The sequence below is a fragment of the Mixophyes fleayi genome, chromosome 2 (genome assembly GCF_038048845.1).
Source record: "Mixophyes fleayi isolate aMixFle1 chromosome 2, aMixFle1.hap1, whole genome shotgun sequence".
NCBI lineage: Eukaryota > Metazoa > Chordata > Amphibia > Anura > Limnodynastidae > Mixophyes > Mixophyes fleayi.
This window is the reverse complement of record NC_134403.1, coordinates 259,346,764-259,364,033: the sequence shown is the minus strand read 5'-3', so window position 1 is coordinate 259,364,033 and position 17,270 is coordinate 259,346,764. Positions and strand designations below refer to the sequence as shown.

Below are 17,270 nucleotides of genomic sequence, written 5' to 3'. Positions count from 1 at the left end.
GTCTGCTATCTTTGTCAATTACCTGCTCCAGTTTGTTACTTCGATTTGACCTACGCCTGTGATCTGACCATCCCTGATTGCTGCCTGGATTGACCCTTTGCCTATGACCCCGACTACGCATATCACTACCTGGATCAACCCTTGTACCTGTGATCGCATATCGCTGCCTGGACTGACCCTTTACCTTGTATTTGATTCTGCCCTTTGTCTGCGATTCCACTTTCCAGCCTCAGGTTCATGGTGTTCCCTCTCTGCTTCATTGGACTTACCTGTGTTCTGTCAGTATTTCGTGATACCATTTCCAAACTTCAGGTCTGTGGTGTCTGCTCCTTAGGACTTACCTGTGCTCACTGTGTTCCACCATCCAGATTTGCAGATTGATCTGACCTCTGCTTGTTCTGTGTTGCTCTCCAGCACAATTTCCATACAGGCCACTACAGGTATTACACCCAACTATGAATCTGTGCTGCTATAGACTGTTCCATTAATCACTGCCTGCATCTGTGGCTCAAACCTGGTTGACCTGCTACATTCTACTGCGGTTAACCCTTCATATTCTGGAACTGTTGTTGCTATGGTCTAACTTTCAATTTCTGATGTCTGAAACATATCGTTGCTTCAACCTAGTTGCTGTTTACAAATTCCCTGCACCTACTGGCTTCCTTGTATATTTGCATTAATAAACATACTTTGTTTTATTCAAACACTTCTGCCTCCTCCTGAATTCATACTAGGAATCATAACAGTATTACCCAGGGCTCCGTTACTGCTCTCCTGTTTTATACTAATCTATCCTCCTGATCGCTCCCCAGTTTTTACAGGCAGGGACCTTTCACAAAATCCTGCGATCAGCAGGAATAGACTCTACTCGCTATCTGTCATTTGCTGCTATTAGCGATTTCCTATTGAGGGATTATCACCATTTAGTGATTATTTCAGTCGCTATTTGCATGACTGTTTTTCAGTATTTAGATCAGCATGCCTCTTTTTCACATGATTAGCAAGATGTCTATTGAGGCATTATAGACCTCTATCATATTGCAATACAGGAATTGCACCTTACTAATTTAATGGGCATTTATCAGTATGTTTCCCATTTAGACAGTCATTGCTTACTATAGCTCATTGTCGTCTATACGAGTGCAAATAGCTCAGTTTCGGAGTCCTTGCAACATAGTTTGCATTTTATATTTTGTCTCATTGTGTGTTATATGTTTGATTTTATATTTTGCTTGTAAGTTCTACCTCTTTTTTAATGCATACCAATAAAATTTATTAATTTTTATCCTCTTATTGGAGTGCCCCATCTACACAGCTTTTTTTCTCCTTGTCCATTACCCAGTATTGTTTTATTACTGTTTGTTCCCAATTAAAAGCGCTACGGAATCTGCTGGCGCTATATCAATAAATGTTGATGATGATGACTGTATTGTGTTAAACTGCAGTCCTACTATTTTCAATAGGGACTGCGATCTGGGCCAATTTAACAGGTTCTGTTAACTAACAAAAATTGCTCTGCGCATGCCTCATCTAAGATCGCGCATGTGCAGTAAAGACTCTGGGTCAGAATCCGAAATTGTTAGTAAGGTAGAGTCATCGTCAGGACAGCCCACTATCGATGCGCTGTCCCTGGATGATTTTTTTTTATAAATGGCCACTCAAAATCCTCTTTTATCATTGTGATAAAGGGTAATTAAAGGGTGATGGTTAACAAGGGGATATGTAGGCATTCATAAATAGGCCCCCTCAGTCTGAAAGTTTTCACTGACATTTTGTCACTTTAAAATTTCACAATGACAAACAAAAAAACAGCTTACCTTTAGTCACGCAAGGTAAATGGGAAACAGAATGAGATATGTATTGCAAGGTCTATATTTTGTCTATGTTGTGGACTACGTTGTTGTTTTATTGAAAACAAAACCTGTATCCTTTGTAAATGATTGCACCTTTTAGAAGAATGAGCATAGCTAATCCCACTGTGCAGCTCAAGCATGTGAGTGTGTCTGAGATTGTGCTTCCATCACATTAAAAATAATATGACCGTTTGCCTCTGTAACTAAAGCTTTTGCAAGTGTGATTGAGTGTGACTGTCGTTAAGAAAATGTGAGTGAATGTTTGTGCAGGGAGGATGTTTTGGCTGCCTGTCTGCTATTTGCAGACCTGAGTTTTATACTTTTCTATGCTAAGAGATGTGGTAGAAAAAGAAAACAACAAAGTCTAACCTTACAAGAGTATGTGTAAATAGGAAATATAAATCAGTGGCTGAGAAATATATGCTACAGACACAAGAGTATAGGAACTCAAAGTTGTAATTCAGGATGGCAACTCTCCAACGTTCAGAATTCTATGGCTTCTGTTTGAGAAGAGGATCTATGCATATTTCCTAATCATAGTTAAAGTATGAATGAATTTTGCACTAAGGTGGATTTTTGGTGTGTTATAATTCCCATTTAATATGTTTTGTATGTTAGGCTGTACCTTAGGGTGCATTAATATCTTCCAGCATGCCATTGGTCCATTTGTTTCCTGCTTGCCTTGTGTAGAGCAGATATACATTTTACACTGAGCCTGGCTGTCAATAACTGCCTTTGATTCCAGGGAAAGTGGCCAGGGATTGTTACATATGGCTCCTGGCCATGAGACTGCTGTAGTGAGTGCTACTTTATGTGTAGACTGTTTGCATAGCTCGATTTGGAAGAGAGGACTTTCCAATTGATCCAAAAGGAGCCCATGGAGCTACAAGACAGATCTGCCAGACTGCAGTATACACTAAATTTATCAGTGCTGGCAATAAAGGAGAGTCCCCGAGATACTCTCTAGGTTAAAAAGAAATATATACGTTTTATATAATTTACCTATTTTAACCTGTGTAGTGCACTTAAAGGAAAGCATTATTTATTTTACTATGCTATCAAAATAAAGTCATATCTGTCCTGAATAAACAATGTGAAATTTAGTAGGGTACACAAAGCAGTTAAAAATTACTGTTCCGTGAAACAAACACATTGAAAAAATGAACCATGGTCTGGTTATGACCATATAAAATACACCCAGTGTTTTTAAGTTCTGTTATTCATTGACTAGACCTCTCCAAAGGCAGTGAGGGCTGCAGGCTGTAGGAAGATTGTACCATACATTTTTAATTAAATATATTGCTGTAAATTGAGCAGTGCTCTACTACTAATACTACGCTATCACTGCTTTGTATTTATATGGATCTCTTGGCTATATCGTTAATAATATTTACTTCAGTTATAAATGATTTTACCCAACATGCTTGAATTTATTTTAATGCAAGTTCAGATAGCAATGGGTTGGCAGATTACGGTAACATGAGCCACTGTCATGGCATAGTGGGTGAAACATGGCTCACAGGAATCTTGCTACACATACAGAACATAACAAATCTTTTCACTTAAGAGTAATGCCCAGGTAAAATTAGATGTACATTAAACACATTTAATTAAAGTTTCTTCCTTAAAATGAATATGTAATAATGATGACACCTCACTAAATACCAAATTAACTCTTCATTTTCTGCATATTCAGGTGCAGATAAATACACTCCACTGGAGAGTGTTTTTATCCAATGGTGCACATTAGCTAGGGACTTATATTTGCAAAATAGACTCTATTGCATCTAACATTGAAGATAAAATGTCGAGACACTAGGACACATAAGCTATAAACCTCTTCTGTTACAAGTGATATAATTGGGAGTTTAACATTTTAAGACACTTTGCAGTTCTTTCCCCTCTGACGTCTTTTTAGGGAATTGCTCTTTCCACGGACCGGTGAGTCTGTTCCCCTATTTAATGAGTAGTTTGGGATAGGCCTTCCTAGGAAAAATCCCTCTGGCTCAGAGTCCGATGATGAGCATGATGTGTCCTCCTCACGTTCCATAATCTGATGGTGTCCTGGCAGCCAAGTGTCAGTTGTCTCCATGTCTGTGCTACTGAACAGTCTTGCGATTCCTTCTGGACATTTAGTGACAGATGATGATTCAAGCAATGAGGAGTTTAATTGTTTGCTGCTCCATCCGGTTGCCGTTTCACGCCAAGTAGTGCAGTGCAAGTGGGATCTGCTCCAATGGGAGTCACAGTGTTGACTTGAGGCTCTCACAACACTTCTTTGGAACTTGGGAGTATGGTGCATTTGAGGGCCAAAAGATAAGCAGTGCTGAGAGCAGTAAAGATGGTCGTCGTGAACCATAAACTCTGACATACGGAGAGGTGCCCTGCAACTGAAGCAGCAGAAACATGAGGGCAGCAAATGCCAGTACTGCCCCTTTAAGGTCACAAGATCTTCATCAGGATCTATATAAAAAAGAAATGTTTAACAGAACATGCATGTATATGTGCAACCTGTCCCTAATTTGCTGAAACCATGGGGTAAATGTATGAAGCTCCGGGTTCTTCAACACCCGCGAGTTCGGCGTCTTCAGCGCTTAAATTTAAAGCGGTGCTGCCTTGTAAAGGGAAGTTTCCTTTTACAAGGCAGCGCCGCTTTGAATTTAAGCGCTGAAGACGCCGAACTCGCGGGTGTTGAAGAACCCGGAGCTTCATACATTTACCCCCATGTTTTGAGGATTTGTCCCCATAAGTTTTTAGTACCCTGTGTTTAATAGTGAGCAACCGCAGGATAACACTTCTCCTGCCCTATATGGTCTTATTCTGTATACTTTTAAGTTATTTTATTACACATGGGAATTATGTAAAATACAATAGTATTGTATTCTATAGTAAGATCATGTGTCAGGAGAGCTGAAGTTTAATACTTTACATGCTCATTTACATTGCAAATTTTATTAAAATATCAGCAATTATATGTTCAGCCCACAATAAGGTATCAACCCAATATTTTTTATTGTACTAAACATTATACTAAATATGATGAACATTTAAAGGACTAGAGTCTGCTGAAAGTTAGTATCTTATTAGTCTTCTAGCATTGGCCAAGGTAATCATTGCAAGATTCTGGATGGCCTCACACAGTCCAAGGCTTAGTGTATGGATAGCCTTGCTAAATGACACAATAGAGAATAAGCGTAGTGTGTACCACTAGGACCAGTCGTGTCAAATTTGAGCAAATATGGTCAAAGTGGGTGAATTCAGGTTTAAAAATCAGGCCCAGAGATATACCATGTTACACTATCTTTTAATTATTTATCTATGTGATATAACTGACATATTTATGACGGTCTAGCAAACTTTTATGCAGGTATAGTGCAATATGCTTTGGTTATGCTTTAATATGTATTCATATTTATGCTAGGTAATTGTAGTAAGAAGATGCATCTTACTAGGTAACTCAATGTTAGAATGTGAATTATCTTTCTAACTGCCAAAATCTGAATAAACACTGGACTTAAAATATGAGGTACACAGACAATTTATTGCATTCACCAGCCAATTTTTTTTCCTTACTTCTGGTCAACATAAGTTAGGTGAAAGATAGATGGAAAATTATCTTTTTTTATACAATTTGTCTGCAAATTGGCCTTTTGAAGTGCCTATCCATAGATGGGTGCTTGAACAGGCCCCATTTATATTGTAACTATGTGATTGAATTGTTAAAAACACTTAGATAATACAATAGAGTCTATTGAGGTTGCAAGGGAAAGTGAGAGCCAATATAGAGTTATAGTGTCTCATCCAGCTTTCAGGACTCCAGTTAGACAGGCCAACTAAAGAGAAATAAATATTTCTAAAGATAAGGAAGACACAGGGGCAAGAAACAGGAACAACACTCAGGACCAAGCTGCAGCCACTACAAAACAAATGTGAGTGCACCTTAAGGTATAAACGGCACTTGTGTAACAGCCGTGTATGAAATATGATTCCTCGAATTACGGACTATCCAGCATAGAATTACAAAATATCACTTGTTTATAATGTATTGTTAAATAATTAAGAACAGTGTTTTTAATATAGAATTACAAATTAATACTTACAAATCTATTTATTTTATGCAAGTCTGTTTTGAGCAGTGGTGGGCAACAGGTGGCCAGCGGGCTGCCAGTGGCCCACTGAGCCTTCACCTGAAGTCCCCCACATGGCTGCTCGCGTTACGAGATCTCCTCTGCACAACACAGGGAGGTCACGCGGCATATGCCAGAGAAGGAGAAGAAGAGAATGTAGTGTGCTCTCCTTCCTTCCTCTTTGCGGTTCTTTTGAAGGTTGGAGGGTCGCACATGCAGCAGTCAATAGTACCTATACCTATATTCACCCATTAGGGACAGAACAAATAGTCTAACCCTATACATAAATATGCGGATGAGTTCAAAACAAGCTACATACATCCTGTTAATTTTACAAATGTTCAGAAAACCTATTATTACCATACAATAATAGGTTCAAGCTCTTTTTTACTGCTGTATTGTAATGGGGAAGTCAGATATGTAGCTTAGGTATTGTACCATCTTACTGAAAACTCACCAACAGGCTCCCCACAAGCCTCGCAACTCTCAGCATACAGACGCTGGAAACAGCCGCTGCAGAAGGGTCTTGCACCTTTCATCACATATCGGCTCCCACCCAGCACCATCTCGCACTCCCAGCAGCAGAAGTGCTCCACATGCCAATGGTGTCCTTCAGCTATGGTGCATCTCTCTGACAGGATGAGCTACAGTGGTAGGAAGACAGAAATTAAGTTTGCAAAAAGAAAAATCATAGATTTTTAGCCTAGTAGCAAATGTGAATATGTGTCCTATATAAAAGTATAAACTGTATATTCAGTTCAGCATTTTATATAATTTTCAACAGAGCATACACAGGAAGTAGTTTATGGTTTCATTTTCAATAAGCAAAAGAACATACATATTTAATGGTACATTTTCCTATATCTTGTGTTTATCTCAGAGAAAACAAACAGCCTCATACAACACATTTATTTATTTCTTTATTTTAATTTGATGTTTTCTCTTGCATAGCTTAAGGAAGCTTTCCACCTTAGGATGACATACATTTATTTGCTCAACAAGCATTTTAACTAGGTGCATTGAATTTTCTTTCTAACTTTCATCTGGGTTTTTCAGACATTTATATCACCATGTAAAGATGTTTTGCCTGCCATATGACACACAGCTGATCTCTGGATAAAACTGTATTTACAGACTTGTGTCATACAAACAAATTTGCCAGGTGCTATAAATACAAGACATAGAAGAAGTGTAGTAGGAAGATAAAAAGTGAAAGCAAAGTACTTCTTTCCTAACTTTAATCACACATGGGGCAGGCTGGGCTGGGGTGGCATCTGTATTTCTTTTCCTTTAAAATAGGCTTAGTTGGGTTTTTCTCCCTGGGCTAAAATTTGCCAGCCCTCCCTTGATCACACACTTGGGTGCATGGCAGCACAGTGGCCTAGTGGTTAGCACTTCTGGGTTTCCTCCGGGTGCTCCGGTTTCCTCCCACACTCCAAAAACATACTGGTAGGCTAATTGGCTGCTATCTAAATTGACCCTAGTCTCTCCCTCTCTGTTTGTTTGTCTGTCTGTCTGTGTGTGTGTGTGTGTGTGTGAGTGTATGTCTATATTAGGGAATTTAGACTGTAAGCTCCAATGGGGCAGGGACTGATGTGAGTGAGTTCTCTGTACAGCGCTGCGGAATTAGTGACGCTATATAAATAAATGATGTTGTTGTTGTTATTGTTGCATTACACTACAGGTGCCCATTCAAAAGCCGATCAGGCAACTTGACCTAATAACCAGACATACACTTGTGGTCATACACGTGTGTGACTAAATATAAAACATCTAGATGTTTTGGCAAAACCATTGGCACAGTGAAATGATTATTGGTGAAATGATGTGGTTATCATCAAACCGGATATACTGCATGTTCAATCCATCTGATTTATCCCAATGAGATGTTGATCAGTCTTTTTGGGCCTATACACAGTGATTTACAGCCAGTTAGGTCTAAGTCACAGCATGTATGAGCACCTTAACTCACAGAACATTGCAATGCGTGCTATTTTTTTCTTAATTCAAATTGCTTCTTTTATTGCTGCAAATGCAATTAAGTAGTCTCTACCTTATTGGCAGGTCTAATAATAACTGTTTTAAGCGTACATTATCCTAACCAAAATGAGAGGGGCACTGTATCATTTGATATTTCAGTCATCTTTATGGTAGGAAATGTAACAATATATTTGGATTAAACCTTCAATCATGAAAAGTGGGAAAGCGGAGGTGTTGCAGACACAGGCAAGTTTACATTAATTATAGTCATTTCTTGATGCACACCAAAATCCAGTTACACGTTAGGAATGGCTCAGATATGCCACTTGACTTCTGATCTTCTTAAGTAGCCTGTAGCTGAAGTAGCTTGTCTGCACTCACCGTCCTCTTGTTAGGCACAGCTAAGCACTCAGGGGATACGGGCCTCTGCTGCCAGGATATCTCGCTACCCTGTTCCTTGTGCAAATTGTATGTGCTAGGGCTACGATGAAGAGACATCTCTGGCATCTTGTCTGGGAGACCACCACACTGGTGTTGGAGTGAGGTATACCTGGTAAAACGGTGCGCTTGGACCAGAAGTCACTATCTTATTATCTGGGAGTAAGTGGGGTGCTATCCTGGCTCCCAAATAGTACCCCTTCTTAGACAAAGGATTCCTCGGCTTCATTTTGGTAAACTCCTCATAATGGTATCTCCCATGAACCACTGTTGGAGCTCCTCTAACAGGGGCCAATTCGATACCCCAACGCTCTGGGGCACAGGGCTCTGGGAAACGTTTTCTGTCTGTCCTACTGGCAGAACAATTTCTCAAGGTTTCTTGTTTACTCTCCATTCTCACTACAATTGGTGCACTTTTAACTGTATGCACATATAATAACATTATTACAAAAAAGGGGGAAAAGACAACGACAACCTCTTTAGTACTTGTATTCCCTGAAGGTGAGTTTTTGGAATGCAGAAATTCATGGTGGGTGCAGCAGGGTGGCTTAGTGGTTAGCACTTCTGCCTCACAGCACTGGAGTCATGAGTTTGATTCCTGACCATGGCCTTATCTGTGTGGAGTGTGTATGTTCTCTCCATGTTTGCGTGGGTTCCCTCCGGTTTCCTCCCACACTCCAAAAATATACTAGTAGGTTAATTGGCTGCTATTAAATTGAACTTAGTCTCATTCAGTCTGTGTGTGTGTATATTAGGGAATTTAGACTGCAAGCCCCAATGGGGCAGGGACTGATGTGAAAGAGATCTCTGTACAGAGCTGCGAAATTAGTGGCGCTATATAAATAGCTGATGATGATGTTGGTTATAGAGGTTCCATATTTTCTGGCAGGTAGTTTTCCCTGTCATTCACTGATAGATGTTTTCTACTCCATCAAAAATTGCATAAGGATAACGTCTGAGGACATGTAAAAATTAACACATCCTTCAGGATATTTGCGTGCTTATTGTAATCATGTCTTGTGATCAAGAAAGACATATGTTTGCCAGTGGTGTTGAGCTGTTATACATGGTTTTTTTAAAAAGTGTAGTGAAATGAAAACAGTTTAAATGGCCACAGCTCCCTCTGCTGGTAATCCACAGGAGTAAAATGCAGCAAAAAAAAAACAAATAGTTAGCCACATTTTGCATTAACCAGGGTCTCTGACAATTTTAGCAAGACTATAATTACAGGGGACATGGTTTGACTCGGGATGGTAGCAGATGTGTTCTCTGGCACAGATGTTGCTTCACAGGATCCAGTGTCCTGATCTGATAACGCAGATAAGTGTAACACTCACCCAGAAGCCTCCGGAGTAAAGTTGAAAGCATTCTTTACCAGTACTCACCTATCATCATCATCATCATTTATTTATATAGCGCCAGCAAATTCTGTAGCGCTTTACAATTGGGATCAAACATTAATAAGACAATACTGGGTGATACATACAGACAGAGAGGTAAGAGAACCCTGCTCACAATCTATAGGTAATGCTTCCTCGTATTTCTCATTATGGACCTTTACTGTAGTAGTTGTTCAAATATATGTTCATACAGATATTCCATCTACCTCTGTGTCAAGCCCAATAATTGTGGATGCATCTATACTATGCAGACACTAATGTACTATTTTACCTCATGCCTTGACATCTCCCTCTGTCCTCAGTACTCACAGTACTGACTGAAGCTCACGTTTCATAAAAAACTCTATGCAAATATTCTCATTTAGGAACCAAACCTGCAGGGTTTTGGCTGCATGTAAGAGGTTACAGGCATATTCATGTAACTATGACACAAATAGATGTGGGTGCATCTGCAGTAACGTCTTTTAGGAGGCGTATCTCTTGTGAATGCTGTTGGCCTGGTGCAATGATGATGATGATGACGATCAGCAGTACTAGTTAGGCACTTTTGATTTGCTTGTTATGTATCAATCACTCTAGCAGATTAATTACTTAATTCACTAGCGTTGTGGATATATTATATGATGTTGAAGCCGCCTATTCACATTACTAAATAGACATTTTGACTGTACTTCTGTATGAAGATTCTCAAAACATGCTTGTATTTAAGTTAATTTGTATTTTACATTTTGTTTGTATTTAATTACATTTTATATGGAACATGCAACTTTCACCTTTATTAATAGCATTGCCAAGATAATATTCTCTCTTGTGTATAGAATACTTCATTATATTATTATACTATGTACAAACATCACAATGCGACTTTAGTATTTGCTACTAACACTGACAAACCACATCTCTACACTGTCTCTATGCTGTCTCTATGCTATTGTGGGTTGTAAATAAACACGCTTAAGATGCTTGACGTACATGTGGCACAAATCTTAATATTACTGTTTTTGTGCTGGATACATTCTATATATCCTATATATAATAAACCCCAATGTGTTTAAACTTTAAACTTATTTAAAGCGGTACAGGGATGAATGTACAATATGTGCTTGTGTTGTAGTATTAGTGAAACCAGGTAAAGGCACTACTGTGGATCTTATAGACATTTTTAACAGCCATTGCAAACTCGTAGCCAAAATGTTAGCCCTAGCATTAAAAAAAGTTATTCTTACCATCATTTACTAAACAGGCCTCTTATTGAGTAAGTCAACATCTATAAATATAAGGAGGGTACTAATTAATTCCCAAGGACAACATGCAATTGCTGTAGGTGGATCAGTCTTGGTATCAATATAGGCTGCCAAGGCCTTCAATTCTATTAAGTGGCCCTACCTCTGAGCATTCATGGAGTCATTTGGGTTTGGACCTAAGTTTATCTCATAGGTAAAATTTAACTGCTTTACCCAGTGTTATAGTCTTAGCCAATATTACCAACTGCCCTATATTTATGCTTCAAAGAAAAATATTATGGGGATGGCTTCAGTCAACCGCACTCTTTGCCATTGTTATTGAAACATTTTACAATTATATGTCATACAGCTTCGAGAACTGAGGAATTCTACTCCATTTATACAATGATGGGCTTAGAAATCTTGTGAGTCTGGTGAGTGATGCCAATCTATAAGCAAAATATTATTTTTCTATGAGTTTATTGTCTGACTTCATTACTTTTATTTAGACTAATAACTGTGGCTATGCTGGTATCTCTGGGAGCTACCAAAATTCATTAGTTTAGTTATTACACTATTTGGCACCTATATTTTACAGTGACTTAAACATTGTCTATCCATTTACATATTTCACGCTGCAATTTAGGGTTTATCACATGAAGGAAACATTGGCCTTATATGCAGATGTTTTGATTACATTTTGGCAGGACATTGACCCTTATTAGATGAGACTATTAATATTACTAAAACTTTTGGCACTTACTCAGGGCTCAGAAACCTGTGATTCACCCTAGATGATGATCTGATTTCTGTATATGACGGTGGCTTAGTGGTTAGCACTTCTGCCTCACAGCGCTGGGGTCATGAGTTTAATTCCCGACCATGGCCTTATCTGTGTAGAGTTTGTATGTTCTCCCCGTGTTTACGTGGGTTTCCTCCCACACTCCATAAAAAAATATACTAGTAGGTTAATTGGCTGCTATCAAAATTGACCCTAGTCTCTCTCTCTCTGTCTGTGTGGCTGTGTGTGTGTGTGTGTGTGTGTGTGTGTGTGTGTGTATGTTAGGGAATTTAAACGGTAAGCTCCAATGGGGCAGGGACTGATGTGAATGAGTTCTCTGTATACTGCTGCGAAATCAGTGGCGCTATATAAATAAATGATGATGATGATGAGGATCCCCTAGAGTTGGTAACAGAATTTAAATATAGGTATATAGTCTTCTATCTGCCATAATAAATATAGATGATTTAGGAGAATGGCTACTAGTGCATTTTCCAAGTTAAAGATAATCATTATGTAGTATCCAGAGTTAGTATTCCCACTAGTGCAATGGTGTTATTACCTGGTCACAGGCTGCACAACGAGCTCTAGTAAGTTCCGCATGATGACGGCCACAGTAAATTCTGCTATCCTGCAGGAAGTAGATGAACTGCGACAAAGGTAGGTGGCAGGTCTCACAGACAAAACACCTAAGGTGCCAGCATAGACCCTCATCTTGAAACCTTTCTGCATGCACGGCAGTGTCACCCACCAAGATCTTGTCACCACACTAACAAGGACAAAAAAACATCATAAGCCAACCAGACAAAGTTCGAAATTTAGAAAACAATATTCAAATTCGGCCGCAGTATCAACGGGGATTGTGTTTATCTTTCTGAATCAATAAAAATTTAGGATTTACAAAAGGTTAAACCTGGAGGATCTGTGTCTTTTTTCAGTACCCTTATTAATTGAGTTTCTCAACACGTATGTTTAACGGGACATGTTTTGAGGATTTTGCTCTGTGGAAAGATTTGGTAAAATTAATAGCCCAATCATATAGATCAATTTACCTATGAATCACAGTGAAAATCCTTAAAACAACAGTGGTTGGGGAGGTGGGCTGGGTGAACACAGTAATAAACTTTCCTCTCATTATTGCAGGCTTACAGGACCTCCTCCTTTCATTTTGGGACAAGTGGATTCAATTAGTGATTGACCCATTTTAATACTGAATGATGACTAATGCTTTGCTATTTATGAATACAGTACATTGAAAAGTTTGTTTGTATGTTGGAGACAGAATTCCATAGTCAACATTCATTGGTTTTAAAGGCTTAAAGAAGAATTCAACCTGACCCTAAATTACAAAGGAATGCCCTATACCCTCACAAAAAAGGATGTGGGGGGTGGTTGGGGCCAGGTGTCAAGGGACCCTAACACTCTTCAGTTATTAACCCCCAACAGCATCCCTATAATGGTAAGGTTTCCTGCCAGAGGATACAGGTAATTTTTGAATATCTAAACCACAGTGCTTGTTTCAAGAGCATAAAGCGGATGCTCAGCAACCTGCATGTGTAGTTGGGGCATTTTAGGGACTGACAAAAAGACTGTACTTGTAAAAGCCGTGTCCAGAAAAAACAAAAATGGCAAAGCAACAGCAATTGTATACCACTTTAAAAAATAAATATGGTTTAATTAGTCACAGTTGTTTGCTAAGATGTACAAACATAATGATGTAGAGCCATTCTCTGGAGCACTGACCTTGAAAAGTACCTCTATAGCTCATCACACTTCATTGTATTCAGCTATACAGTAGTTCTACAGCAAAACAGTGGGAGTTACCGCCACAGCAGCTGTGTTAGTCATGGAATTTCATGAATCACCAAATACAGTCTTTTACACATAACAAAACGAATTGCAGTGACTACATAAAGTGTACATTTAAAGAGATCCCAGGATTCATTACATGAAAAATAGAAGGACACTTTCCACAATGTTTGCTCCTAAAACATGTGATATTGTAGTCAGAACTATTGTAAACAGAACTCCCACATTTAGATGGGATTCTGCAAATGAGAAATATATTTGTTTACTTACCCTCATACAACAATTATCAGGAGAGTCTGGAGTGACAGGCACAATGACTCCAAGTCTCCTTGAATGTAGTCTCCGCTGTGCACTGAATTTTTGCAGTTCTCTCCTCTCTAAATCTCCCAAAGCTGTACAGTACCTCTCCTGACACACAGAACGATAGGGAAGTCACATATAACAACAGTTATACAAAAGAATCTAAGAATTAAAAAATAATTCTATGCACCTTCTCTATCTACCACTACTTTATTATTATATTTTTTTAAACTTGAGTCTTCTGAGCTTAAAATGACATTATGTTTGTCATGTCAGTTGCATCCACCATTTTTGGCAAATCAAGCCTGTCGTCGAAATGATGTGTAGATAGAGGTTAAATGAATTTACCTCCAATTCTTAGTGTACCAGGAATATTTGCTCAAAGTGATTCTGCTGAGTTGAGGTTTTGCGGATTTTGCATCTGTATTATAAGAAACCTCCTAACACGACCCATCTACTAGTTTTTTATACATTACTTGACATTGCTTTTCTTCAGTCCAGGTTAAGTCATTTGGGAGCAAAGCAATGTGTCTTTCTATTATTAACTTTTATTTACAGGGTGCCTCAAGATTTCGGCAGCGCCGTAAAGAGGGTAATACAGATTGCTAGAAAGTATGTGATAAACCAGCAGTGGGTGGTACATGTCCCACCACTTCATTTTGCAGAGAACGAAGAGAACAGATGAAATAGGCTATGCATTCAGAGCTGAGGGCATGTATCAGCCAACGTTTTAAAAAATAAGGTGAGAAATACAGAAGGTTATTTCATGAACAGATGGCACTAAAAATACAGCATACACCAAACTGTAATTTGAAGCACTTTTGTTTGTATCACAAATTCACTTCTGTTAAATGGTTTCATTAATGAATTAAATGTTATTATAGTAAGCAGTTTGCAAGAAATAATGACATTCAAACATTCTGTGTAACAGCTAGTGGACTAGTGGCCTCATCCTAGTTTGAACCACTGAGAGGCAAATTTTAATGTTGTTAACACAGAGGAGCCCAGATTGGTGCCCTGTGGGTGCACTTATGTGTAGGTTCATACTGTTCAGGAATACATCTCTGAGCGTCTCCCATCTGACCTTCATCATCATCAACATTTATTTATAAAGCACCAGCAGATTCCATAGCGCTTTACAATTGGGAACAAACAGTAATAAAACAATACTGGGTAATACATACAGACAGAGAGGTAAGAAGGCCCTGCTCGCAAGCTTACAATCTATGGGACTGTGCACCAATCAGGAGAAAGTGACTTCCACTGATTTTTAACATCAGCAGCAGAGTTCAAAGACAAGTGGGCTTGAGACATTAAGAAATGTCTTAATTTGTGTAAAATTGCTCTGTGCATGCTCAGAAATGGACAATACGCAAGTGAATTTAATTGATCTTCGAACGCAAGCGATTCTTCCTACTGCCTACAATTTCAAGGGAGTAACAGGGGAGGGAAGGTGCGTATACACATAGAAAATATACAAAGGGTGTGCCAAGATTGAGCACATGCACATATGTTCGATTCGACCTTTGGACATCTCTCAGGTACATGATTTTTAGCCGTATAACTTACTCCAGCTAATGGGCAGGTGTAAGTGCCAAGTGATAGTGATGGAGGTCACATATGCATGCCAGAATATATGTTTGCAATTAAGTGCAACTGTAAAAATAAATTTTATGTACAGTAGGTCTTAAGAACATCCTGATATCCTATGTATTTCATGTAAAAAAAAAAGAAGAAAAAAATGTTTTAATGTATTTTTTGTTAATCATTATATTAACAAGCGTTAATGTATTTAATAATTATTTTTTTATCTGTACGTTTAAATGGGACTTTAAATATAAATATGCATTGTTCGCATCCTGCAGCGTGTTGTGTCTGTTTGCATATATTGTAAGTATAGAGACGGGTTTAAGTTTCTGGAGATCCTCTTGTATTTGAATACGTGTGTACCTGCATGCAATTTCTGTCCAATGTGTTAAAAAAAAGCAAATTTAGTTTACTTTGCATTCCTTGTTGAATCAGGTCCACTATCTGTAACATATCAAAATTTGGAGGTTTACTATTTCTTACACCTGGCCTTTAGAACGACCCTGGGTCATGAGGATTTAGCACTGTGCACTAATGTAGTACTCCCAGATAATCAGTTCACTTGGTCTGAAATAAATCATACCTTAACCCAGGGTTTCCCAAACCCAGTCCTCAGGGCTCCCTAACAGTGCATGTTTTCCATATCTCCTTGCTGGAGCACAGGTGTATTCATTACTAACTGACACATTGTAACAGATCCACAGGTGGTATAATTATTTCACATGTGATCCGGAAAACCTGCACTGTTAGGGTGCCCCGAGGACTGGGTTTGGGAAACCCTGCCTTAACCTCTTATTCTATGGCTTAGTATATTAAAAGTTGGTCTGGTGGATATTCTTGAAAACCTACAATAATCTATGTGGGTTGCAGCATCTTTAGAGACAATAATCCCTATCAGGCATAGCCAAGCAATGGATTACTACTCCTTTACAGTCAATAAGATAAAACGGGTCATTATTTTTTATTGTTTATCAGTAAGGCACTACATATATACACAGTTCTGTACAATGGGGAGTATGGAACAAAGACAACGTATACATTATACAGAACAGACACAACTTAAAGGCTAGAGCTTAGATGCAAAGTAGAGAATGGGTCCACAATATATATAAGAACCCGCTAGACTTCCACGTGAGAAACAGAGTCATTACGATTTTCTTTTCAAAAATAGATTCAAATACAAAGATTTGAAATGTATTTTTTTTAAAACTATCTCATCTTCTAGCATTAGCTTTTGGGCCAGAGGTACACATTTATTTTTGGTACATTTCTCAGATCCTTGGCTGCTGTCTTCGCCAGATGGATTTCTCATCTTACAGAACAGAGGTTGAAATATTTCTGCCATAAAATGATCATACATTGATGTCTCCCTATTTAAGAGATGCAACACCTACTAAAGCAGACACTTCATCTATAAAGGCTTATCATTTTCCTTTCGTCCAATATAACTGGAGCTTAAGGACTTTTATTTTGTTTAGCATGATTCTTCTCTCTTTCTTAGGGAACATGTCTTCTGTGCTCTTTGTGAAACAATGAATCTATTTGTTGAAAATTTGTTAATAGTTTGTTCTAAATGTGACTTCTCTTATTTATAAATATGCTTAATACCTTTAGGTACTTTGTCCTGACTGGTGCAAGGTCATATGGTTGATGCACAGAGATGCATCCCTGAGCAGTTAGCGAATGCACATAAGTGCTCCATCACGTTGGCACAGATCCAAATCCCAACTCACCCGTGTGAACCAAATAAAAATGTATCTCTCAGATGTTCA

General features: G+C 38.6%; 1 protein-coding gene across 7 annotated transcripts in view; it reads right to left on the bottom strand.

Annotated features, from left to right (window-relative positions):
- Nucleotides 1-3,274: 3,274 nt before the first annotated feature.
- The window catches only part of PRICKLE4 (prickle planar cell polarity protein 4), a 45,028-nt gene continuing 31,032 nt past the window's right edge, over nucleotides 3,275-17,270 (bottom strand). For all 7 annotated transcript variants that reach the window (XM_075196015.1, XM_075196014.1, XM_075196011.1 and 4 more), the window contains 4 exons: nucleotides 13,882-14,019; nucleotides 12,365-12,571; nucleotides 6,438-6,624; nucleotides 3,275-4,316 (listed from right to left, as the gene is read on the bottom strand). In XM_075196015.1, coding sequence (XP_075052116.1) covers nucleotides 3,730-4,316; nucleotides 6,438-6,624; nucleotides 12,365-12,571; nucleotides 13,882-14,019 — 1,119 coding nt within the window. In that variant the 3' untranslated portion in view covers nucleotides 3,275-3,729. The remainder of the gene's footprint in view (nucleotides 4,317-6,437; nucleotides 6,625-12,364; nucleotides 12,572-13,881; nucleotides 14,020-17,270) is intronic.